Consider the following 27,770-nt stretch of genomic DNA (forward strand, 5'->3'; position numbering starts at 1 on the left):
GGACCCTCATGACCGGGGGGGGGGGGATATGGGGATCAGAATGTTGGCACCCCATCTTGTGTCTGGATGTGGGGGAGGGGGACCAGCATGGTCATGATCCTCACGATGGGGGGGTTCTCCTCTCCTATTGGGGTACACCCCCTCCTCTCCCATATAATGTGATGATATTGGACAATAATAGACGTTATTATGTTTTCATCGAATTTTATGTTTTATTTGTTCAAATGATGAACACAAAACAGGAAATATTCCCACCGAACTCCCCCTTCAGGTGAATCTGAAGGAATTCAGTGCAAGGTGGAGCCATCTTTGTATTTCGGCATTTTTTGGACCCACCGAGGAAAATGTTATCACTGTGACCAGGATGTGTGTAGCGTGTCCCCCCCCCCCCCCCCCCCCCCAGGACTTGTCACACACTCCCCGTCACAGTGACCCCCAGGAGTTCCTATGTACATACAGACCACCTGGCACAGTGTATATAAACATCGATCAGACGGGAGATACAAAGTAACATTGTTTATAAACATCGATCAGACGGGAGATAGAGATACAAAGTAACATTGTTTATAAACATCGATCAGACGGGGGATAGAGAGATACAAAGTAACATTGTTTATAAACATCGATCAGACGGGGGATGGAGATACAAAGTAACATTGTTTATAAACATCGATCAGGTGGGGGATGGAGAAATACAAAGTAACTGACAGAAATGACTGTGAGATCCCCTCCTGTCACACAGGGAGTGACGCTGCCTGTGGCTCTTGTCTTGCAGGAAAGGACACACTACGACAATATGGGCCCACAGCTGATGGGGAAGCCAAATGAAGATGGAAAATTGGGACCCGGAGTTATCGATCTGACAAGGCCAGAAGACGCAGACGGTAAGTCTCCCTGCATTGGCACAGTTGGGAAGGTGGCTCCATGCTGGGATTGGTTGGTCTTCTGGGGGCTCAGAAAATGGGAGTCTCCAGTGTGAAGGATTCCGGTTTGGGTGGAAATCGCTGATCCGTCTCCCAATTACAGATCTCATCTGAAGTCGCATTCAATGCATTTCTATGGCAATCTCTGAATCACTGCGACTGTTAAATGAAGTCGCAGAGAAATCGTCTGACAGATCGCTACACCGACCAGAGAGGGGGAGGGGGTCCAGGAATGGGGCTCTAATACATCTGTCCCACCACCCCTGTCTGTACCCCCGCTGTGCCCATTATGAGGGGTTCCCACCACCCCTGTCTGTACCCCCGCTGTGCCCATTATGAGGGGTTCCCACCACCCCTGTCTGTACCCCCGCTGTGCCCATTATGAGGGGTTCCCACCATCCCTGTCTGTACCCCCGCTGTGCCCATTATGAGGGGTTCCCACCATCCCTGTCTGTACCCCCGCTGTGCCTATTATGTGGGGTTCCCACCATCCCTGTCTGTACCCCGCTGTGCCCATTATGAGGGGTTCCCACCATCCCTGTGCTGAGTTCTGGGTCTGTACACCCGCTGTGCCCATTATGAGGGGTTCCCACCATCCCAGTGCCCATTATGAGGGGTTCCCACCATCCCTGGTCTGTACCCCCGCTGTGCCCATTATGAGGGGTTCCACCATACCTGTCTGTACCCCGCTGTGCCCATTATGAGGGGTTCCCACCATCCCTGTGCTGAGTTCTGGGTCTGTACACCCGCTGTGCCCATTATGAGGGGTTCCCACCATCCCAGTGCCCATTATGAGGGGTTCCCACCATCCCTGGTCTGTACCCCCGCTGTGCCCATTATGAGGGGTTCCCACCATCCCTGTGCTGTGTTCTGGGTCTGTACACCCGCTGTGCCCATTATGAGGTGTTCCCACCATCCCTGGTCTGTACCCCCCCCCCGCTGTGCCCTGTTATGAGGGGTTCCCACCATCCCTGGTCTATACCCCCGCTGTGCCCATTATGAGGGGTTCCCACCATCCCTGTGCTGAGTTCCCGGGTCTGTACCCCCGCTGTGCCCATTATGAGGGGTTCCCACCATCCCTGTCTGTACCCCGCTGTGCCCATTATGAGGGGTTCCCACCATCCCAGTGCCCATTATGAGGGGTTCCCACCATCCCTGTCTGTACTCCGCTGTGCCCATTATGAGGGGTTCCCACCATCCCTGGTCTGTACCCCCCCCCCCCCCGCTGTGCCCATTATGAGGGGTTCCCACCATCCCTGTGCCGAGTTCCTGGGTCTGTACACCCGCTGTGCCCATTATGAGGGGTTCCCACCATCCCAGGTCTGTACCCCCGCTGTGCCCATTATGAGGGGTTCCCACCATCCCTGTGCCGAGTTCCTGGGTCTGTACACCCGCTGTTCACCAGTCCTGGAGCTGATCTTGTACCAAAAAAAACAAAAAAAGTCTCATCAGCCGCAATATTTTGTTCGGAAAATAGAAAAAGCGATCATAAAAAATACACAAATGTTATAAAGTAAAACTATATAAATCCCGGACCGGATTCTGAGATTTCTGGATTCTCCGCTCATCTCAGCAGACATGGAAGAGGCCAGCAGGTGGCAGAATCCGCCTAGAACTTGCTGCTGGACATCCTGGTACTTGTAGTTCCTCAGCAGCTGAGGGGATTCATTGGTCCAGATTTTGGGAAGGGGGGAGGGGGGGGGTCCAAGGACCTGTGACACGGGGGGGGGGGGGGTCCAGGAACCTGTGATACAGGGGGGGGGGGGTCCAGGAACCTGTGATATGGGGGGGGGGGTCCAGGAACCTGTGACACGGGGGGGGGGGGGTGTCCAGGAACCTGTGACACGGGGGGGGGGGGTGTCCAGGAACCTGTGACACGGGGGGGGGGGTCCAAGAACCTTTGATTGGGGGGGGGTTCAAGAACGTGTGACACGGGGGGGTCCAGGAACCTGTGACAGGGGAGGGGGGGTCCAGGAACCTGTGACACGGGGGGGGTCCAGGAACCTGTGACAGGGGAGGGGGGGTCCAGGAACCTGTGACACGGGGGGGGGGGGTCCAGGAACCTGTGACACGGGGGGGTCCAGGAACCTGTGACAGGGGAGGGGGGGTCCAGGAACCTGTGACACGGGGGGGGGGGGTCCAGGAACCTGTGATACGGGGGGGGGGTCCAGGAACGTGTGACACGGGGGGGTCCAGGAACCTGTGACACGGGGGGGGGGGGTCCAGGAACCTGTGACACGGGGGGGGGTGTCCAGGAACCTGTGACACGGGGGGGGGTCCAAGAACCTTTGATTGGGGGGGGGTTCAAGAACGTGTGACACGGGGGGGTCCAGGAACCTGTGACAGGGGAGGGGGGGTCCAGGAACCTGTGACACGGGGGGGTCCAGGAACCTGTGACACGGGGGGGGGGGTCCAGGAACCTGGGGGGGTCCACGGCCTGCAGAGCGGATCCCGGGGAATGAAGAGGGACGCAGCGCACAATGATCGCCTCCAGTCTCCTCCACACAACAATCAGCTCATTAAACAGACTATTTGTTAACTTGTTAGGAATGTCGCGGAAATCTCGCCATCCGTCTGTTTTATCGCAGAGCCGCCATTAATATTTCATGTTGTGTTCCTTTGGCTTCGTGTGTTTCCTCTCTCCGCTCCTCTGCAAACAGCATCTACCCCCCGCCGCCGCCGCCGCCGCGCAGGACATTCCCAAACTATCGCCGCGCCGCCACAGAGTCGTGTGTAGTGGGATCCCGGCGGGGGGACAGGAAACCCTCCCAAAGTCACCGGTCACACCGCGCCAATTTCAGCGCGATTTCTGAAGACTTTATTGCTGCTTGAGACGATTTTCAACAATTTCTTGTCATTTGCGGAACGATTTCTATTCTATTCTACGGATGTGAAATCGCAACAAAACTGCAGAAAAAGTCGCACGAGGAATCGCGCCGCAGAAAATCCAACGTGCTGAGACATTCACAGTCATTGGATACGATTCCCAAATCGCACCGGAAATCGCAGCGGTGTGACCCGGCACTAAAGAGTAGGAGGAGCTAAGAATAGGGGGGGCCCCAGATATTGTAATGTAGGGGGGTCGTAATAAAGTCGTAAAGATCTTAAGTCAAGTTCTGTTGCTGTCTTTGCTCCCATTAGGATTTCTTCTCACTTCCTGTGTGGTCACCGGGACAGGAAGTTCATGGAAATCTCTCAGGCGGGGGCACAGACATAAAAATAAAAGAGGGACCCTCCCCCTTCCAGAAAATATTTATACAGAAAGCGTCATTGCAAAGACCTCAGTGCAGTGGGGTGGCGGCAATTGCGTCTGCCCCGGCGGTAGGCGGTAGCGTCTTCCTCTGTGTTAGCGTCTTCCCCGGCGGTAGCGTCTTCCCCTGCGGTAGCGTCTGTTCTGGCAGTAGCGTCTTCCCCGGCGGTAGCGTCTTCCCCTGCGGTTGCGTCTTCTTCTGCGGTTGCGTCTTCCCCGGCAGTAGGGTCTGCCCCTGCGGTAGCGTCTTCCCCGGCGGTAGGGTCTGCCCCTGCGGTAGCGTCTTCCTCTGCGTTAGCGTCTGCCCCTGCGGTAGCGTCTTCCCCTGCGGTAGCGTCTTCCCCTGCGGTAGCGTCTTCCCCTGCGGTAGCGTCTTCCCCTGCGGTAGCGTCTTCCCCTGCGGTAGCGTCTTCCCCGGCGGTAGCGTCTTCCCCTGCGGTTGCGTCTTCCTCTGCGGTTGCGTCTTCCCCGGCGGTAGGGTCTGCCCCTGCGGTAGCGTCTTCCTCTGCGGTAGCGTCTGTCCCGGGCGGTAGGGTCTTCCCCTGCGGTAGGGTCTTCCCCGGCGGTTGCGTCTGTTCTGGCGGTTGCGTCTTCCCCTGCGGTTGCGTCTTCCCCGGCGGTTGCATCTTCCCCTGCAGTAGCGTCTTCCTCTGCGGTAGCGTCTGTCCCGGGCGGTAGGGTCTTCCCCGGCGGTAGCGTCTTCCTGGGCGGTAGCGTCTTCCTCTGCGGTAGCGTCTTCCCCTGCGGTAGCGTCTTCCCCGGCGGTAGCGTCTTCCCCTGCGGTTGCGTCTTCCTCTGCGGTTGCGTCTTCCCCGGCGGTAGGGTCTGCCCCTGCGGTAGCGTCTTCCTCTGCGGTAGCGTCTGTCCCGGGCGGTAGGGTCTTCCCCTGCGGTAGGGTCTTCCCCGGCGGTTGCGTCTGTTCTGGCGGTTGCGTCTTCCCCTGCGGTTGCGTCTTCCCCGGCGGTTGCATCTTCCCCTGCAGTAGCGTCTTCCTCTGCGGTAGCGTCTGTCCCGGGCGGTAGGGTCTTCCCCGGCGGTAGCGTCTTCCTGGGCGGTTGCGTCTTCCCTGGCGGTAGGGTCTTCCCCGGCGGTAGCGTCTTCCTGGGCGGTTGCGTCTTCCCCGGCGGTAGCGTCTTCCTGGGCGGTTGCGTCTTCCCTGGCGGTAGGGTCCTCCCCGGCGGTAGCGTCTGTCCCAGCGGTTGCGTCTTCCCTGGCGGTAGGGTCTTCCTGGGCGGTAGGGTCTTCCTGGGCGGGAGGGTCTGTTCTGGCGGTTGCATCTTCCCCAGCGGTAGCATCTTCCCCTGAGGTAGCATCTTCCCCTGCGGTAGGGTCTTCCCTGGCGGTAGCGTCTGTCCCAGCGGTTGCGTCTTCCCTGGCGGTAGGGTCTGCCCCTGCGGTAGCGTCTTCCTGGGCGGTTGCGTCTTCCCTGGCGGTAGCGTCTTCCTGGGCGGTTGCGTCTTCCCTGGCGGTAGCATCTTCCTGGGCGGTTGCGTCTTCCCTGGCGGTTGCGTCTTCCCTGGCGGTAGCGTCTGTCCCAGCTGTTGCGTCTTCCCTAGCGGTAGGGTCTTCCTGGGCGGGAGGGTCTTCCTGGGCGGGAGGGTCTGTTCCGGCGGTTGCATCTTCCCCAGCGGTAGCTTCTTCCTCATCCCGTATTTTGTCCTCCTTCAGCCTCCACCCTGCGAATGTTCGGAGGCCTTCAGAGATATTTGGGAAACATGAATCTCCTCCCCAGTGATGAGCCGCCATGTTTTATGGGCCCAGCTGGGCGATTGGATGGCGTTTCTCTCCCTGCTGGGCGATCGGTTTCGCCGTTAATCGTCAGATTCGCCTCCTAATCACTTTCCATATTAACGATGGAACGTTTTTTTGTTTTTTTTTTTTAAAACGTATTTATTTTTTTCCTGCAACTCGGCGGAAGAATCTTCTCGATTGTCAATTCTTTCGGCGTCTAAATATTTACCGTTGCCATGGACGCTGCGCGGGGATCTGATTTTCGCTTTAAAAAACCGCCAACGGCGTAATGAAAGGGAGACGCGGAGACAAAGATGTCACTATTCTGACGGGCGAGACCGCAACAAGCCTTCAAATTCCCCTCCGCTGGAAAAAAAAAAAAACGATTCCGTAAAAATAGGAACGCTGAAATAAAAGTGCGATCTTCTTCGTGAAGACGTGCCGCTGAGGGGAAAGTACGGCGGTAGCAGAGCTCAGACGGAGGAGTTTGGAAAGCGGTTTTCAGACAGAAGCAGTGTCGAATTTCCTTCGTTTTGCAGAAGCCACGAGCCACATGCATCAGCCCACCGCAGCCATTAGCTCTCTTCAAACTCGGAGGCGGGACAGCAGCCAAGACCACAAGAAGGATTTGGTTGGCTCCCTTTGTTCATTGACATATGGCAGAGCGCAGCTCGCTGTGCGTTCGCCGGGGCGCCGCTGCCGCCACCCGACAGGCTGGGATAGAGCAAGTAGGATCAGGAATGAGAATCTCTGCACTCGGCCGGCAGAGACAGCGAAATAAAAGAACGGATAAGCCGCTGGGGGTCACTTGAACCCCCATACATTTTACGGGATGACGTCGGGAGCGGCGGAGGGTTGTACGTAAAAAAGGTGGAAAGTCAGGCTGCTGGTCAACACTTGGGGGGGCTGTGATTTCAGCATCAAAGATACACAAACAACTCTTCCTGGGCGGGGCTGTACAAGGCCGGCCCCCGCGGTGCATGATGTGCAGCTGGAGATGTGGCCTCAGTGACGGGCCTGTCTGGGAACTTAAAGGGCAACTCCACTTTGAAGGAATACAATGTAGCAAACTAAAAAAATATATACATTTGTTACACGATGCCGCTGTCATTTCTATCCAATTCAATACAATTTGCCAACCTGAAGGATTTCTGTACATTATCTGCTAAGAAATCTGCATGATGGGGACAGCGGGGGTACAGACCCGGGAACTCAGCACAAGGATGGTGGGAACCCCCCATAATGGGCACAGCGGGGGTACAGACCCGGGAACTCAGCACAGGGATGGTGGGAACCCCTCATAATGGGCACAGCGGGGGTACAGACCCGGGAACTCAGCACAAGGATGGTGGGAACCCCCCATAATGGGCACAGCGGGGGTACAGACCCAGGAACTCAGCACAGGGATGGTGGGAACCCCCCATAATGGGCACAGCGGGCGTACCGACCCGGGAACTCAGCACAGGGATGGTGGGAACCCCTCATAATGGGCACAGGGATGGTGGGAACCCCTTATAATGGGCACAGGGATGGTGGGAACCCCTTATAATGGGCACAGGGATGGTGGGAACCCCTCATAATGGGTACAGCGGGGGTACAGATCCGGGAACTCGGCACAGGGATGGTGGGAACCCCTCATAATGGGCATAGCGGGAGTACAGACATGGGAACTCAGCACAGGGATGGTGGGAACCCCTCATAATGGGCACAGTGTGTGTACAGATCCGAGAACTCAGCACAGGGATGGTGGGAACCCCTCATAATGGGCACAGCGGGGCTACAGACCCGGGAACTCAGCACAGGGATGGTGGGAACCCCTTATAATGGGCACAGGGATGGTGGGAACCCCTTATAATGGGCACAGGGATGGTGGGAACCCCTCATAATGGGTACAGCAGGGGTACAGATCCGGGAACTCGGCACAGGGATGGTGGGAACCCCTCATAATGGGCACAGCGGGGGTACAGATCCGGGAACTCAGCACAGGGATGGTGGGAACCCCTCATAATGGGCACAGCGGGTGTACAGACCTGGGAACTCAGCACAGGGATGGTGGGAACCCCTCATAATGGGCACAGGGATGGTGGGAACCCCTCATAATGGGTACAGCGGGGGTACAGACCCGGGAACTCGGCACAGGGATGGTGGGAACCCCTCATAATGGGCACAGGGATGGTGGGAACCCCTCATAATGGGCACAGCGGGCGTACAGAGATCTCACCAATAGATTGTCCAGGAAATAGAAGAGACTGATGGAGTAATGCTCCTGCGGATGGTTGTGCTCCGTCTTGTTCGTGAATGAATCGATTGGGTCTGGGCATGTGGGGGCTCATGTGGGGGCTCATGTGGGGGCTCATGCGGGGGCTCATCGGGGGGCTCATGTGGGGGCTCATGTGGGGGCTCATCCGGGGGCTCATGTGGGGGCTCATGTGGGGGCTCATCCGGGGGCTCATGTGGGGGCTCATCCGGGGGCTCATGTGGGGGCTCATGTGGGGGCTCATCCGGGGGCTCATGTGGGGGCTCATCCGGGGGCTCATGTGGGGGCTCATCCGGGGGCTCATGTGGGGGCTCATCTGGGAGGGCGAGACCCTCCAAATGTTTTTCTATGTTGATTGGTAGACTGTAGGATTCCCTTTTGTCACCTGCAGGGGGCACCACGGTGGTGGAGGCGCGAGTGTACAGAGACTCCCGGGGGCGGAGCACCAATGAGCCGCACATCAAGCGACCAATGAACGCTTTCATGGTTTGGGCGAAAGACGAGAGGAGGAAAATCCTGCAGGCCTTCCCCGACATGCACAACTCCAACATCAGCAAAATCCTGGGTGAGTGACCCCCAAACATGACTGTGCGGAGCGCACCATAATCACATGACCACAGGGGGCGCCCATCCCTGACACCCAGACAAAAGATGTGTCCATGCCCCTCCCCTCACATTGGGGGTCAGTGGGAAGAATGTCCCTTACATTGGGGGTCAGTGAGAAGAATGTCCCTTACATTGGGGGTCAGTGGGAAGAATGTCCCTTACATTGGGGGTCAGTGAGAAGAATGTCCCTTACATTGGGGGTCAGTGGGAAGAATGTCCCTTACATTGGGGGGTCAGTGGGAAGAATGTCCCTTACATTGGGGGGTCAGTGGGAAGAATGTCCCTTACATTGGGGGTCGGTGGGAAGAATGTCCCTTACATTGGGGGTCGGTGGGAAGAATGTCCCTTACATTGGGGGTCGGTGGGAAGAATGTCCCTAACATTGGGGGTCAGTGGGAAGAATGTCCCTTACATTGGGGGTCAGTGGGAAGAATGTTCCTTACATTGGGGAGTCAGTGGGAAGAATGTCCCTTACATTGGGGGGTCAGTGGGAAGAATGTCCCTTACATTGGGGGGTCAGTGGGAAGAATGTCCCTTACATTGGGGGTCGGTGGGAAGAATGTCCCTTACATTGGGGGTCGGTGGGAAGAATGTCCCTTACATTGGGGGTCGGTGGGAAGAATGTCCTTTACATTGGGGGGGTCAGTGGGAAGAATGTCCCTTACATTGGGGGTCAGTAGGAAGAATGTCCCTTACATTGGGGGGTCAGTGGGAAAAATGTCCCTTACATTGGGGGGTCAGTGGGAAAAATGTCCCTTACATTGGTGGTCAGTGGGAAGAATGTCCCTTACATTGGGGGTCAGTGGGAAGAATGTCCCTTACATTGGGGGTCAGTGGGAAGAATGTCCCTTACATTGGGGGTCAGTGGGAAGAATGTCCCTTACATTGGGGGTCAGTGGGAAGAATGTCCCTTACATTGGGGGTCAGTGGGAAGAATGTCCCTTACATTGGGGGGTCAGTGGGAAGAATGTCCCTTACATTGGGGGTCAGTGGGAAGAATGTCCCTTACATTGGGGGTCAGTGGGAAGAATGTCCCTTACATTGGGGGGTCAGTGGGAAGAATGTCCCTTACATTGGTGGTCAGTAGAAGGAATGTCTCCTTACATTGGGGGTCAGTGGGAAGAATGTCCCTTACATTGGGGGTCGGTGGGAAGAATGTCCCTTACATTGGTGGTCAGTGGGAAGAATGTCCCTTACATTGGTGGTCAGTGGGAAGAATGTCCCTTACATTGGGGGGGTCAGTGGGAAGAATGTCCCTTACATTGGGGGGTCAGTGGGAAGAATGTCCCTTACATTGGGGGTCAGTAGAAGGAATGGCTCCTTACAGGAGTCCTCATTGGTGGATTTCCCTCACCTCTCAGTCCGGTGTCACCGACACCATTTTCTATTTCCTTCTTCATGACGTGGTCACCAGGACACAGAGGTGGGTGAATCTGTCCATTGGGGACGCAGACGTCAGTTTTGGCTTTACAAACACTTTCGTCCTCCGTCTTCCACCAAGTCCCCGATCGATCATTCCGGTGCGGACTGACCCTTTAAGCGACACTCAGCATCTTGACCTGTTACGTGAGGACGTCGCTGGCGAACATGGACACCTGATCCTGCAGACGCTGCTGGCCGGCGACTCCCAATCCCCCCCTCCCCCCCCCCCTCGCAGCTGCGTTGGACGCCGTTTCCGCGGTCGGCTCGGATTGCTGTCACATAAGTCACTTTGTGAAAGTCCTAATATTTCATATATTTCGGGCGGATGGAGTGATCTGCGTGTCATGGCGGGATTAGCGTGCGTGCCAGAGTGCGCCAATCTTACTTTAATTGAGTGTTAAATATGTCAAATTTAGGCGTTTTTAGGCCTAAAATAGCATTCCGTCATTTTTATTTCTTTTTGCGATGGCGGCTTTATATGCCAAGTAGGTGCGACGGAGGATAATGAGCGGAATGGTTGTGCGCGGAGCGGCGTTTGTGTGTGCGTGACGGCGTGGAGCCGCGCGATTATTTCAGACTCGCGATGTGCAGGACGAGCGCAGATCCCCAAATGACGGCGTCACCCCAGGAAGGCGGAGCTTCGCGGTCCAGGAGGTTTACATGAAATCACAATTTATGGCGGTTTTCAAGGCGACATCAAAAATGGCAGAAAACATGCAAATGAGATGCGTGTATACGGCGTCATATATACCCGTATACTGCTCTGTAGTATATATACCCGTATACTGCTCTGTAGTATATATACCCGTATACTGCTCTGTGTGGTATATATACCCGTATACTGCTCTGTGTGGTATATATACCCGTATACTGCTCTGTGGTATATATACCCGTATACTGCTCTGTGGTATATATACCCGTATACTGCTCTGTGTAGTATATATACCCGTATACTGCTCTGTAGTATATATACCCGTATACTGCTCTGTGTGGTATATATACCCGTATACTGCTCTGTGTGGTATATATACCCGTATACTGCTCTGTAGTATATATACCCGTATACTGCTCTGTGTAGTATATATACCCGTATACTGCTCTGTGGTATATATACCCGTATACTGCTCTGTGGTATATATACCCGTATACTGCTCTGTAGTATATATACCTGTATACTGCTCTGTGTGGTATATATACCCGTATACTGCTCTGTGTGGTATATATACCCGTATACTGCTCTGTGGTATATATACCCGTATACTGCTCTGTGTGGTATATATACCCGTATACTGCTCTGTGTGGTATATATACCCGTATACTGCTCTGTGGTATATATACCCGTATACTGCTCTGTAGTATATATACCCGTATACTGCTCTGTAGTATATATACCCGTATACTGCTCTGTGTGGTATATATACCCGTATACTGCTCTGTGGTATATATACCCGTATACTGCTCTGTGTGGTATATATACCCGTATACTGCTCTGTAGTATATATACCCGTATACTGCTGTGTGGTATATATACCCGTATACTGCTCTATGTGGTATATATACCCGTATACTGCTCTGTGGTATATATACCCGTATACTGCTCTGTAGTATATATACCCGTATACTGCTCTGTGTGGTATATATACCCGTATACTGCTCTGTGGTATATATACCCGTATACTGCTCTGTGTGGTATATATACCCGTATACTGCTCTGTAGTATATATACCCGTATACTGCTCTGTAGTATATATACCCGTATACTGCTCTGTGGTATATATACCCGCATACTGCTCTGTGGTATATATACCCGTGTACTGCTCTGTGGTATATATACCCGTATACTGCTCTGTGTAGTATATATACCCGTATACTGCTCTGTGGTATATATACCCGTATACTGCTCTGTGTGGTATATATACCCGTATACTGCTCTGTAGTATATATACCCGTATACTGCTCTGTGTGGTATATATACCCGTATACTGCTCTGTGGAATATATACCCGTATACTGCTCTGTGTGGTATATATACCCGTATACTGCTCTGTGTGGTATATATACCCGTATACTGCTCTGTGTGGTATATATACCCGTATACTGCTCTGTAGTATATATACCCGTATACTGCTCTGTGTGGTATATATACCCGTATACTGCTCTGTGTGGTATATATACCCGTATACTGCTCTGTGTGGTATATTTACCCGTATACTGCTCTGTGGTATATATACCCGTATACTGCTCTGTGGAATATATACCCGTATACTGCTCTGTGGTATATATACCCGTATACTGCTCTGTGTGGTATATTTACCCGTATACTGCTCTGTGGTATATATACCCGTATACTGCTCTGTAGTATATATACCCGTATACTGCTCTGTGGAATATATACCCGTATACTGCTCTGTGTGGTATATATACCCGTATACTGCTCTGTGGTATATATACCCGTATACTGCTCTGTGTGGTATATATACCCGTATACTGCTCTGTAGTATATATACCCGTATACTGCTCTGTAGTATATATACCCGTATACTGCTCTGTGGTATATATACCCCTATACTGATCTGTAGTATATATACCCGTATACTGCTCTGTGTAGTATATATACCCGTATACTGCTCTGTAGTATATATACCCGTATACTGATCTGTGTGGTATATATACCCGTATACTGCTCTGTGGTATATATACCCGTATACTGCTCTGTGGTATATATACCCGTATACTGCTCTGTGGTATATATACCCGTATACTGCTCTGTGTGGTATATATACCCGTATACTGCTCTGTGGTATATATACCCGTATACTGCTCTGTGGTATATATACCCGTATACTGCTCTGTGTGGTATATATACCCGTATACTGCTCTGTGTGGTATATATACCCGTATACTGCTCTGTGGTATATATACCCGTATACTGCTCTGTGGTATATATACCCGTATACTGCTCTGTGGTATATATACCCGTATACTGCTCTGTGGTATATATACCCATATACTGCTCTGTGTAGTATATATACCCGTATACTGCTCTGTGTAGTATATATACCCGTATACTGCTCTGTGTAGTATATATACCCGTATACTGCTCTGTGTAGTATATATACCCGTATACTGCTCTGTGTAGTATATATACCCGTATACTGCTCTGTGTAGTATATATACCCGTATACTGCTCTGTGTAGTATATATACCCGTATACTGCTTGGTAGTATATATACCCGTATACTGCTCTGTGGTATATATACCCGTATACTGCTTGGTAGTATATATACCCGTATACTGATCTGTGTGGTATATATACCCGTATACTGCTTGGTAGTATATATACCCGTATACTGCTCTGTGGTATATATACCCGTATACTGCTCTGTGGTATATATACCCGTATACTGCTTGGTAGTATATATACCCGTATACTGCTCTGTGTAGTATATATACCCGTATACTGCTCTGTGTAGTATATATACCCGTATACTGCTCTGTGGTATATATACCCGTATACTGCTTGGTAGTATATATACCCGTATACTGCTCTGTGGTATATATACCCGTATACTGCTCTGTGGTATATATACCCGTATACTGCTTGGTAGTATATATACCCGTATACTGCTCTGTGGTATATATACCCGTATACTGCTCTGTGGTATATATACCCGTATACTGCTTGGTAGTATATATACCCGTATACTGCTCTGTGTAGTATATATACCCGTATACTGCTCTGTGTAGTATATATACCCGTATACTGCTCTGTGTAGTATATATACCCGCCATTCTATTATCATTTACATTGTATCGGTTGTATATCTCCAGCTCAGGGGTGGCAGTGAAGGATCAATGTTTGTAAAGCCTTAGAGTTGGGCACTTCCTGTTGCGGGGTGACAACGCTTTGCTCCTGTCTGACAATTGTGCTCCTGTGTTGTCACCCCTGGAATAGGATGCCCCATCGTATCTCAGGGGTGACATGATCCTGCCATGAAGGTCCTTTGTTTGGCATTTCCTGTTACGGGGTGACAACACTTTGTTCCTGTCTGTATGTGCTCCCTCCCGCATGTCGATCCTGTACATGTTGGGTATTTTGTGCTCCCGCGTGTTCTGTGTTCATCCCAAACATGTCGGGTAGTTTACGCTCCTGCGTGTCGATCCCGTACATATCAGGTATATTGCGCTCCTGCGTGTCGATCCCATACATGTCGGGTATTTTGTGGTTCCACGTGTCGATCCCATACGTGTCGGATATATTGTGCTCCCGCGTGTTCCGTGTTCATCCCATACATGTCGGGTATTTTGTGTTCCTGCGTGTTCATCCCATACATGTCGGATATTTTGTGGTTCCACGTGTCGATCCCATACGTGTCGGATATATTGTGCTCCCGCGTGTTCCGTGTTCATCCCATACATGTCGGGTATTTTGTGTTCCTGCGTGTTCATCCCATACATGTCGGGTATTTTGCGCTCCCACGTGTCAATCCCATATGTGCCGGGTATTTTGTGTTCCCACGTGTGTTGTGTGTTCATCCCAAACATGTCGGGTATTTTGTGTTCCTGCGTGTTCATCCCATACATGTCGGATATTTTGTGGTTCCACGTGTCGATCCCATACGTGTCGGATATATTGTGCTCCCGCGTGTTCCGTGTTCATCCCATACATGTCGGGTATTTTGTGTTCCTGCGTGTTCATCCCATATATGTCGGGTATTTTGCGCTCCCACGTGTCAATCCCATATGTGCCGGGTATTTTGTGTTCCCACGTGTGTTGTGTGTTCATCCCAAACATGTCGGGTATTTTGTGCTCCCGCGTGTTCATCCCATACATGTCGGGTATTTTGTGGTTCCACATGTCGATCCCATACGTGTCGGGTATTTTGCGTTCCTGCATGTTCATCCCATACGTGTCGGGTATTTTGTGTTCCCGCGTGTTCATCCCATACACGGGTATTTTGCGCTGCCACGTGTCAATCCCATACGTGTCGGGTATTTTGTGTTCCTGTATTCGATTCCAGCCGTGTTCTTTCGGCACACAATTGAACATGTCGGCCTTACCCTTGGCACCGTGTGCGCCATTTCCAGCGGGGCGCGGCCTATTCACCCGTCAATTACGGAGCGCTCTCAGCTGTACGCATCCATTCACCGCCAGACTCGCTCAAGGTCGCAGGTGGCAAGCGTGTTCCGTGTTTATATCATAGAAAGTTGCTAATTTCTGTAGCCTTGGGCTCATCTGCACGCCAAGAGGAGATTTCCATGATAAAAGCAGAAAGTCGATTGCCATTCGTCTGCGGAGTCGTCTGATCGGTAATGGGAATCATTTCACTTCCAACATGGAGGGAGGAAACAAAAGGCGAAGCTTTGATCTAATGGGGCTTTTCACGTGTTCGCCGTTTGTTACCGTCAACAGAAGGAAATCGATATGTTGGCGTCCTCCACCATCCCCCAACAACAAATACGATCGTCCTTCCTTCCTGTGGCACAGACGTAGAATAGACATCGACATACGGAACCTTGGGCTCTCGTCTTTTCATAGGATCTAGAATTGGCGTGTAATACGAGACATACATAATCCATGTACTGATACCTCGTGAGAAGAAGGCGGCTGTGCCGTGGCCCCGCGGTCCCATGAGATCCGTCTATGAGAAAGGGCCCCTGGCTTCATCAGCGAAGCCAAAATTGGGCCACCAATACAAACGCAGATCGTACCGTCTGCTGATCGGCGTTCAATACACCAAACTTTATTGTAACTCCCCATCAGCCCCGCCTCTGGAGGAGGGTCGTACCCACCTGGAATAATAAAGCTTTATTGAACGCCGGCCAGTAGGGGGTGTTTGTTCTTGTGTCTGGGGAGGGGGCGGGCCTCCGTTCTTGTTTTGACACCTGTGGTTGGTTGTTGCGGTTGAGATTCTAGAACGGCGCACCTTTTTGAAGTCGCCGTACAGAAAATTATCTCAAGTCGATCTGTTGGGGGAGGGCGATGTATGGGAGATGTGGAGGAACTTCAGCTCCTTCCTGGCCATGGCGCGCCATTCTCATGTTCCATGGTTACCACCTTCAGCTCACGGTGCGCCTATAGTATGTAAAGGCTCGGCAGCCGACATCGATAAGTGTCCTGGCATGGTGGGTTCCATGTCACCTCGTTCTCATGTTCCATCATTGGCCCTTGCGGCTGAGGTTGCACCTTTGGCATTTTAAGGCAATTGACATCCATTTCTTGGCATGGTAGGTCCCATCTTCATGGTACGTTGTCCTCATGTTCCATCATTGGCTCTTGCAGCTGAGCTTGCACCTTTTGGCATTCTAAGGCTCTGCAGTTGACTTCGATGTCTTGGCCTTGTAGGTCCCATCTTCATGGAATGTTACCCTCATGTTCCATCATTGTAGCTGAGGTTGCACCTTTTGGCATTCTAAGGCTCTGCAGTTGACTTCGATGTCTTGGCCATGTAGGTCCCATCTTCATGGTACTTTCTCCTGATGTTCCATCATTGTAGCTGAGGTTGCACCTTTGGCATTTTAAGGCTCTGCCATTGACGTAGATGTCTTGGCCTTGTAGGTCCCATCTTCATGGCACTTTCTCCTCATGTTCCACCATTGCGGCTGAACTTGCACCTTTGGTATATTAATGCTCTGCTGTTGACTTAGATGTCTTGGCATGGTAGGTCCCATCTTCATGGTACGTTGCCCTCATGTTCCATCATTGGCGCTTGCGGCTGAACTTGCACCTTTTGGCATTTTAAGGCTCTGCAGTTGACTTCGATGTCTTGGCCTTGTAGGTTCCATCTTCATGGCACTTTCTCCTCATGTTCCACCATTGCGGCTGAACTTGCACCTTTGGTATATTAATGCTCTGCTGTTGACTTAGATGTCTTGGCATGGTAGGTCCCATCTTCATGGTACGTTGTCCTCATGTTCCATCATTGGCTCTTGCGGCTGAGCTTGCACCTTTTGGCATTCTAAGGCTCTGCAGTTGACTTCGATGTCTTGGCCTTGTAGGTTCCATCTTCATGGTATGTTACCCTCATGTTCCATCATTGTAGCTGAGGTTGCACCTTTTGGCATTCTAAGGCTCTGCAGTTGACGTAGATGTCTTGGCCATGTAGGTCCCATCTTCATGGTACTTTCTCCTGATGTTCCATCATTGGCTCTTGCAGCTGAGCTTGCACCTTTTGGCATTTCAAGGCTCTGCAGTTGACTTCGATGTCTTGGTCTTGTAGGTCCCATCTTCATGGCACTTTCTCCTCATGTTCCACCATTGCGGCTGAACTTGCACCTTTGGTATATTAATGCTCTGCTGTTGACTTAGATGTCTTGGCATTGTAGGTCCCATCTTCATGGTACGTTGCCCTCATGTTCCATCATTGGCGCTTGCGGCTGAACTTGCACCTTTTGGCATTTTAAGGCTCTGCAGTTGACTTTGATGTCTTGGCCTTGTAGGTCCCATCTTCATGGAATGTTGCCCTCATGTTCCATCATTGTAGCTGAGGTTGCACCTTTTGGCATTCTAAGGCTCTGCAGTTGACTTCGATGTCTTGGCCTTGTAGGTCCCATCTTCATGGCACTTTGCTCCATCATTGGCGCTTGCGGCTGAACTTGCACCTTTTGGCATTTTAAGGCGATTGACATCCATTTCTTGACCTTGTAGGTTCCCGCTGGAAAGCCATGTCCAACCAAGAGAAGCAGCCATACTACGAAGAACAAGCTCGCCTCAGCAAGATCCACCTAGAGAAGTATCCCAACTACAAGTACAAGCCCCGGCCCAAGCGCACGTGTATCGTGGACGGCAAGAAGCTCCGTATTGGAGAGTACAAACAGCTGATGAGGTCGAGGAGACAGGAGATGAGGCAATTCTTCACCGTGGGGTGAGCAAACCATAAATCAGGGCGCTTCACGGAGATGTTGGGGGTCACTAGGAGGCATAATGGAGGAGGAATTTTATTAAAAAAAACGTATTTATTAAGTATGACGTGTTGGAAATGAAATGAAAAATAACTTAAGTGCTACTAAGGATCAGAATTCAAGTGCAGCTAAAAAATATGTGAATATAAACACCCAAATATATATACAGTGGGGATGGAAAGTTTGGGCACCCCAGCTAAAAATTTGTATTAATGTGCATAAAGAAGCCAAGGAAAGATGGAAAAATCTCCAAAAGGCATCAAATTACAGATTAGACATTCTTATAATATGTCAACAAAAGTTAGATTTTATTTCCATCATTTACACTTTCAAAATAACAGAAAACAAAAAAATGGCGTCTGCAAAAGTTTGGGCCCCCTGCAGAATTTATAGCATGCACTGCCCCCTTTGCCAAGCTGAGACCTGCCAGTGTCATGGATTGTTCTCAATCATCGTCTGGGAAGACCAGGTGATGTCAGTCTCAAAGGTTTTAAATGCCCCGACTCATCTGACCTTGCCCCAACAATCAGCACCATGGGTTCTTCTAAGCAGTTGTCTAGAAAACTGAAACTGAAAATAGTTGACGCTCACAAAGCTGGAGAAGGCTATAAGAAGATAGCAAAGCGTTTTCAGATGTCAATATCCTCTGTTCGGAATGTCATTAAGAAATGGCAGTCATCAGGAACAGTGGAAGTTAAAGCAAAATCTGGAAGACCAAGAAAAATATCAGACAGAACAGCTCGCAGGATTGTCAGAAAAACAATTCAAAACCCACGTTTGACTGCACGATCCCTCCAGAAAGATCTGGCAGACACTGGAGTTGTGGTCACTATTCCACTATAAAGAGATACTTGTACAAATATGGGCTTCATGGAAGAGTCATCAGAAGAAAACCTCTTCTACGTCCTCACCACAAAAATCATCGTTTGAACTTTGCAAATGAACATATAGACAAGCCTGATGCATTTGGGAAACAAGTTCTGTGGACCGATGAGGTTAAAATTGAACTTTTTGGTCGGAATGAGCAAAGGTACGTTTGGAGAAGAAGGGGCACAGAATTTAATGAAAAGAACCTCTGTCCAACTGTGAAGCATGGGGTTGGATCAATCATGCTTTGGGGTTGTGTTGCAGCCAGTGGCACAGGGAACATCTCACGAGTAGAAGGAAAAATGGATTCAATAAAATTTCAGCAAATTTTGGATGGTAACTTGATGCCATCTGTGAAAAAGCTGAAGTTAAAGAGAGGATGGCTTCTACAAATGGATAATGATCCTAAACACACCTGGAAATCCACGGGGGATTACATCAAGAGGCGTAAACTGAAGGTTTTGCCATGGCCTTCACAATCTCCTGACCTCAACATCATTGAAAATCTATGGATAGACCTTAAAAGAGCCGTGCGTGACAGACAGCCCAGAAATCTCAAAGAACTGGAAGACTTTTGTAAGGAAGAATGGGCAAAGATACCTCAAACAAGAACTGAAAGACTCTTGGCTGGCTACAAAAAGTGTTTACAAGCCGTGATACTTGCCAAAGGGGGCCGTACAAGATATTAACTCTGCAGGGGGCCCAAACTTTTGCAGACGCCATTTTTTTGTTTTCTGTTATTTTGAAAGTGTAAATGATGGAAATAAAATCTAACTTTTGTTGACATATTATAAGAATGTCTAATCTGTAATTTGATGCCTTTTGGAGATTTTTCCATCTTTCCTTGGCTTCTTTATGCACATTAATACACATTTGTAGCTGGGGGGCCCAAACTTTCCATCCCCACTGTATATATAGCTGCTATAACATGAAACGCTATCTGATATATGGGCAAGATCAACAAATAAATGGAAAAAAAAAAAATGAAAAAAAAATGGAAAAAATTAAAAAAACTTATTTATAAAAAACGTATTTATTAAGTATGACTTGTTTGAAATTAAATGAAAAATAACTTACACGCAACTATGGATCAAAATTCAAGTGCAGCTAAAAAATATGTGAATATAACCCAAATATATATATATAGCTGCTATAACACAAAACCTGATCTCAAATATGGGCAAGATCAACAAATAAATGAAAAAAAAAATTAAAAAACTTAATAAATACATTTTTTTATAAATAAGTTTTTCCATTATTTTATTTATTTTTTTAAATTTTTTTTCATTTACTGTATTTATTGATCTTGCCCATATATGAGATGCACTTGTATTTTGATCCATAGCAGCACGTAAGTTATTTTTCATTTCTTTTCAAACATGTCATACTTAATAAATATGTTTTTTTATAAATACTTTTTTTTTCTTTCATTTTTTAAATTTTATTCATTTATTTATTGATCTTGCGTTTTTTTTATAAATACGTTTTTTCATTTTTTTTCATTTTTTTTTCATTTTATTTTTCTTTTTTTTTTTAAAAAAAAAAATTTCATTTATGTATTGATCTTGCCCATATATGAGATCGGGTTTTGTGTTATAGCAGCTATATATGTATTTGGGTTATATTCACATATTTTTTGATGCACTTGAATTTTGATCGCGTAAGTTATTTTTCATTTCAAACATGTCATACTTAATAAATATGGTTTTTTTTCATATTTGTTTTTTCATTTTTTTTTTCATATATATATATATATATATATATCAGCTATATATGAATTTTGATCGTTAGTAGCACGTAAGTTATTTTTCATTTCAAACATGTCATAATAAATACGTTTTTTTTCATTTTTTTTTTTTTTTTTTTCATGTCATACTTAATAGTTTTTTTTTTCATATTTGTTTTTTCATATTTTTTTTTCATATATATATATATCAGCTATATATGAATTTTGATCGTTAGTAGCACGTAAGTTATTTTTCATTTCAAACATGTCATAATAAATAAGTTTTTTTTTTCATTTTTTTTTTTTTTTCATGTCATACTTAATAAATAGTTTTTTTTTTTCATATTTGTTTTTTCATTTTTTTTTTCATATATATATATATCAGCTATATATGAATTTTGATCGTTAGTAGCACGTAAGTTATTTTTCATTTCAAACATGTCATAATAAATAAGTTTTTTTTCATTTTTTTTTTTTTTTCATGTCATACTTAATAAATAGTTGTTTTTTTTTCATATTTGTTTTTTCATATTTTTTTTTCATATATATATATATATCAGCTATATATGAATTTTGATCGTTAGTAGCACGTAAGTTATTTTTCATTTCAAACATGTCATAATAAATAAGTTTTTTTTTTCATTTTTTTTTTTTTTTTCATGTCATACTTAATAAATAGTTTTTTTTTTTCATATTTGTTTTTTCATATTTTTTTTTCATATATATATATATCAGCTATATATGAATTTTGATCGTTAGTAGCACGTAAGTTATTTTTCATTTCGAACATGTCATAATAAATAAGTTTTTTTTTTCATTTTTTTTTTTTTTTTTCATGTCATACTTAATAAATAGTTTTTTTTTTTCATATTTGTTTTTTCATATTTTTTTTTCATATATATATATATATCAGCTATATATGAATTTTGATCGTTAGTAGCACGTAAGTTATTTTTCATTTCGAACATGTCATAATAAATACGTTTTTTTTTCTTTTTTTTTTTTTTTTTTTTTTCATGTCATACTTAATAGTTTTTTTTTTCATATTTGTTTTTTCATATTTTTTTTCATATATATATATATCAGCTATATATGAATTTTGATCGTTAGTAGCACGTAAGTTATTTTTCATTTCAAACATGTCATAATAAATAAGTTTTTTTTCATTTTTTTTTTTTTTTTTTCATGTCATACTTAATAGTTTTTTTTTTCATATTTGTTTTTTCATATTTTTTTTTCATATATATATATATCAGCTATATATGAATTTTGATCGTTAGTAGCACGTAAGTTATTTTTCATTTCAAACATGTCATAATAAATAAGTTTTTTTTTTCATTTTTTTTTTTTTTCATGTCATACTTAATAGTTTTTTTTTTTCATATTTGTTTTTTCATATTTTTTTTTTCATATATATATATATCAGCTATATATGAATTTTGATCGTTAGTAGCACGTAAGTTATTTTTCATTTCAAACATGTCATAATAAATAAGTTTTTTTTTTCATTTTTTTTTTTTTTTTCATGTCATACTTAATAAATAGTTTTTTTTTTTCATATTTGTTTTTTCATATTTTTTTTTTCATATATATATATATCAGCTATATATGAATTTTGATCGTTAGTAGCACGTAAGTTATTTTTCATTTCAAACATGTCATAATAAATACGTTTTTTTTTTCATTTTTTTTTTTTTTTTTCATGTCATACTTAATAAATAGTTTTTTTTTTTCATATTTGTTTTTTCATATTTTTTTTTCATATATATATATATATCAGCTATATATGAATTTTGATCGTTAGTAGCACGTAAGTTATTTTTCATTTCGAACATGTCATAATAAATACGTTTTTTTTTCTTTTTTTTTTTTTTTTTTTTTTCATGTCATACTTAATAAATACAGTTTTTTTTTTCATATTTGTTTTTTCATTTTTTTTCTTCATTTTTTTCATGTTATACTTAATAAATACTTTTTTCATATTTTTTTCTTTTTTAAAAATTTTTTTTAATTTTGGTTTATTTTTTTTTTTTTTTTTTAATTTTGGTTTATTTATTTTTTTTAATTTTGTTTATTTATTGATCTTGCCCATATATGAGATAGGGTTTCATGTTATAGCAGCTATATATGAATTTTGATCCTTAGTAGCGCGTAAGTTATTTTTCATTTCAAACATGTCATACTTAATAAATACATTTTTTTATAAATACGTTTTTTTTCATATTTTTTTCATTTATTTATTGATCTTGCCCATATATGAGATTTTTTTTTTAATAAATAATTATGAGGTGTGTTATTTTTTTTTCCTTTAGTATCACTTTAACGTGCATTAATAATTAGGGGCGTGTCCAATGAGAAATACATTTATATCGCCGCCTCCACGCACCAGAATTTAGCGCCAGCTGACCCGTATTTTTGTCCCGTTTTTTCCTCGCCTGACCGCGATGTTCCCTCCGATTCGTTCGCTGACTTTTCCTGTCGTTCTTTTTTTTTTTTTTTGTCCTCCTTTAGGCAACAGCCCCAGATCCCCATGAACGCGGCGGCGGCGGCGGTGGTGTACCCGGGCGCGATCAGCATGGCCAACACCACCCCGTCCCCACAGATGACCTCGGACTGCTCCAGTACTTCGGCCAGCCCCGAGCCCAGCATCCCCGTCATCCAGAGCACCTACGGCATGAAGATGGACAGCGCCAACGACCTGATGAACGGCGAGGACGAGATGGAGATGTACGACGAATACGACGAGGAGCCCAAATCGGACTATAGCAGCGAAAACGAAGCCAACGAGGCTGTGGGTGCCAACTGAAAAAAAAAATAAATTTTTTTTTCAAAAAATTTCAAAAAAATTGTTGTTGAGGAACCGCCGAGGAGAACGCGCTCTTCGGACTTTCTTGGAATTTTTGGGAAGAGCCTGCATGCGTCCGCGGTTTCCACAATCCCGCCAGCGGAAAAGGTCTTAAATATTTCTTCATGTGTGAGATGGAATGACTCCTCCCCCCCCCACCCCACCCCATCCCCCGCCCCAACCCCCGCCCCCCTAGTTTTTTTTTTTTTAAATTTTGAGTAAACCGAGAGACTTCGGGACTTGAACTGAGAGGAACCTTTACAAGTCTTACATTTCGTGTGTTTTTGTTTTTTTTTTCCTTCCTTTGAATGCTGATTTTGTTTTTTTTTTTTTGAGTTACTCGGGGTAGTCGTCGGGGTAGTCGTCGGGGTAGTCGTCGGGGTATAAACATTCTCACTCAGGTATGTGCCGGCCAACACGTTGTGAATGTGTTTTATGCTGAACCCCTCCCCTCCCCGGGATTGTGAATCCAGACATGGACTCCTCCTGCACTCATCTCTCTGTGGAACCTTCATTGGACCTTCTGCCCTCCAGGTTGGACCTTCTGCCCTCCAAGTCCATGGAGGAGTTTTTGGGGGGTTTTTGACCTTCCAACGTGCCAAACATCGAATTCCTAATCCCGGGCAGTTTATGTCTTAAAGGAAAAAAAAAAAAGTCTTAGACAATCTCCTGGAATTTTATTATTTTTTTGTTTTTTCTGGACTTTGGGACTTCTGTGGTCCCGTCTCGCTGTTCCTGCACAATCCTGCTTTCCAGAGAACTGACGGAGCGCTCAGGAAACCGTGCGATGAAGCTAAACATGGCCGCCAGGGTGGACGGATGGGCGTGGCTGAGTTACTGGGGAAGTCTTAGAGGAAGACATGTTGTTTTGTGTGTTTTATTTTTTGTTTTTTTATTGCCATGATATATTAGGTGGGTGGTGCCCCTCCCCCGTTGACCCGTTCGATGTTCACTGATCTGAATCTCTTCATTCCAGAATGCCAAGGGGGTCCCAGCTGCAGTCCCACACCTGGCATCATTTAGTCACCCTAAAATTCCTTCACCCCTCGCCTCGGTCAGGCCCTGTCTCGGGTTATTGAGACATCTGGTGAAGATAAAAAAAGGGGGGGAGGGGAGGAGGGGGGGGCGAATATTTAAATATATCGATTAAGAGAATTAAGCTTTCAGACAATAGAGAAAATGTTCAGGTTGTGTCGAGAAATGTTCGTGCTTCGGACATCGACTTTTTAGTGGATGAATTTGAGGCTTGTGGACATCAATCTGTAAGTAGATGTTGGCCCCAAGTGGGGTTTGAGGGCCACCAGCTTCTCTACTCAACTTCCAAAAAAAAAGAGAAGACTATCGAATTTTAGACCTGTGGTCGTCACACTTTTAGTGCATGGTGACCTTAGTAGGGGAGTTTGAGGGCCACCAACCTCTCTACTCAACTTCCAAAAAAAAATAGAAGACTATCAAATTTTAGGCCTGTGGTCGTCAATCTGTTAGTGGATATTGGCCCCAGTGGGGGGTTTGAGGGCCACCAACCTCTCTACTCAACGTCCAAAAAAAAAATAAAAGACTATCGAATTTTAGGCCTGTGGTCATCAGTCTGTTAGTAGATGTTGGCCCCAGTGGGGGGTTTGAGGGCCACCAACCTCTCTAATCAACTTCCCCCCCAAAAAATAGAAGACTATCAAATTTTAGGCCTGTGGTCATCAATCTGTTAGTGGATATTGGCCCCAGTGGGGGGTTTGAGGGCCACCAGCTTCTCTACTCAACTTCCACAAAAAAAGAGAAGACTTTCGAATTTAAGGCCTGTGGTCATCAGTCTGTTAGTAGATGTTGGCCCCAGTGGGGGGTTTGAAGGCCACCATCTTCTCTAATCAACTCACCCCCAAAAAAATGGAAGACTATCAAATTTTAGGTCTGTGGTCATCAATCTGTTAGTGGATGTTGGCCCCAGTGGGGGGTTTGAGGGCCAACAGCTTCTCTAATCAAATTTTAGGCCGTGGTCGTCAGTCTCGTAGTGCATGGTGACCTTAGTAGAGGGGCTGGAGGGCCACCAACCTCTCTACTCAACTTCCAAAAAAAAAAATAGACTATCGAATTTTAGGCCTGTGGTCATCAGTCTGTTAGTGGATGTTGGCCCCAGTGGGGGGTTTGAGGGCCAACAGCTTCTCTAATCAAATTTGAGGCTTGTGGTCATCAGTCTTTTAGTGCATGGTGACCTTAATAGGGGGGTTTGAGGGCCACCAGCTTCTCTAATCAACTTCCCCCCCCAAAAAATAGAAGACTATCAAATTTTAGGCCTGTGGTCATCAATCTGTTAGTAGATGTTGGTCCCAGTGGGGGGTTTGAAGGCCACCATCTTCTCTAATCAACTCCCCCCCCCAAAAAATGGAAGACTATCGAATTTTAGGCCTGTGGTCATCAGTCTGTTAGTGGATGTTGGCCCCAGTGGGGGGTTTGAGGGCCACCATCTTCTCTAATCAAATTTTAGACCTGTGGTCATCAGTTTTTTAGTACATGGTGACCTTAGTAGAGGGGTTTGAAGGCCACCATCTTCTCTAATCAACTTCCCCCCCCCCAATAAAATGGAAGACTATCAAGTTTTAGGCCTGTGGTCATCAATCTGTTAGTGGATGAGGGCCCCAGTGGGGGGTTTGAGGGCCACCATCTTCTCTAATCAACTTCTCATTAAGAAAAATAAATGTTGAGTCTCTTTCGAATTCTTGGGCCTACTGAGGCTTTTTGGTGCAGTTAAATGGCCAAGAAACTCCCCCCGAGACCCACGCTGGGCCCTCACCCCCCCATTACATAAAATGTGGCCCCTTAGAAGATGTGAAATAACACTTAATATTTAGGTAAAAAAAAAAAACCCAAATCTGAACCAATTCTTCATTATCAGCCAACATTTACCTCCCCCCACCTGAGGTCCACCTCTGGAGCACCAGCAGTTCCCGGTGCTCCCAGGTAGGGGGCGCAGCTTTCCATCTTCCACAAGTCTCACTAAGGCTCGGTTCACATCTACGCGGCTCGGCGAGTCACGTTTGTGCTGGCCCAGCTGCCCGTTCAGTGGGCTGCCCGTTCCACGCCCGTGTTTTCAGGCAGGAAGAAGGTTCCTGCAGCCACGGGAAAATCACACCGCGCTAAATCACGCAACTGAAAACGCACTATGGGGGAGGGGCATTCATTCTGAGTGACGGCCCCCGTACTTTCGCAGAGCGTGGCGCACGGCGCATTTTTGGGCTCTACAGACGTCAATTGAACCGCCTCAAAAATGCGTTTTTAGTTCTGGTTTGGCGCGGTGTCGCAAAAAATTCACAGGCATGAAAATGCTCCACCCCCCTCCCCCTCCCCCGCCTAGATGTGAACCCCGCCTTAGACCCGCGCAGTTTTTGACTTTTCAGAACGTCGATACTTGCGGTGGAATTTTGGGGGGACTCCAGTGGCAGATCGTGGCGGCAGGTCGGGGAGGAGGAGGCCTCGTCGCCTGTCCTTCAGACTCGTTTTTACTTCGATTTTTCCTCTTTAGGAATCCCAAAATTTCAAGAAAAGTTGGTTAGGGGAAAAAATTATTATTATTTTTTTTTTTTCAATTTTTAATTTTTTTTTTCCGAAGCCCTCGTCATTTTCTTGCCAAGATCGCATGTAAAATGTAGAATGTGACCATAAACTCAAATTGCTATATTGTATGTACATTTCAGCGCATATTACAAAAAATTGGAAACATTTCTAGGAATTTATGTCTTTCCCAGATGTTGTATTCAGGTAACGAGTTTACAGAGGGAACACTCTAGAGACCCTTTTATTGGCTGTAATTGATATTTAAATATTAATATCGTAGTCTAGAATTGATCCAGAACCTGAGAATCACCGCCGAGTGAGAGACTGCCTAAAAAATAAAAAAAATTAAAAAAAAAAATTGGTCATGAAAGAACAGATTTAATAAATTCTAAATTCATGATTAAAAACAATTTTTTTTTTTTTTTTTTTTTAAATGGACCCCAACAATTTTTAGTAACTAAAATAGCATGTAAATGCGCCCCGTAAATGTCAAATCCTCAATTAATATTTCAAACTGCATATAAAAATAATATTGTATTTTTTATTTTTTTTATTATTTTTTTTTTTTAAATATCCATTTTTTTTAATAGAACATGTCATTTCGTACAGGAGAGTTCACCACACCTATAATGTGCAATCCCTTCTTGTAACTGGATTCGATATTTATTAAAAAATAGTATAGTGGTATATGTTAAA

At 46.3% G+C, this 27,770-nt stretch overlaps 1 protein-coding gene across 1 annotated transcript; it reads left to right on the forward strand.

Annotated features, from left to right (window-relative positions):
- The first annotated feature begins 779 nt into the window (after positions 1 to 779).
- LOC149433265 (transcription factor Sox-6-like) lies at positions 780 to 27,770 on the forward strand. Its single transcript, XM_089664486.1, has 4 exons — positions 780 to 884; positions 8,553 to 8,726; positions 17,837 to 18,053; positions 23,195 to 27,770. The coding sequence occupies exons 1-4, from the start codon at positions 797 to 799 to the stop codon at positions 23,487 to 23,489; spliced, it is 774 nt and encodes a 257-aa protein (XP_089520612.1). The 5' UTR covers positions 780 to 796; the 3' UTR covers positions 23,490 to 27,770.

This window comes from Staurois parvus, unplaced genomic scaffold (genome assembly GCF_062004578.1).
Source record: "Staurois parvus isolate SC_StPar_1 unplaced genomic scaffold, SC_StPar_1.0 ptg001922l, whole genome shotgun sequence".
Taxonomy (NCBI): domain Eukaryota; kingdom Metazoa; phylum Chordata; class Amphibia; order Anura; family Ranidae; genus Staurois; species Staurois parvus.

Bases quoted from the DNA above. Each gene is read 5' to 3' on its own strand.
- LOC149433265 (XM_089664486.1), top strand. From the start codon at position 797: ATGGGCCCACAGCTGATGGGGAAGCCAAATGAAGATGGAAAATTGGGA. The intron at 8,727-17,836 runs GTGAGTGACCCC...TTGACCTTGTAG, and splicing joins CAACATCAGCAAAATCCTGG to GTTCCCGCTGGAAAGCCATG. The intron at 18,054-23,194 runs GTGAGCAAACCA...GTCCTCCTTTAG, and splicing joins AGGCAATTCTTCACCGTGGG to GCAACAGCCCCAGATCCCCA.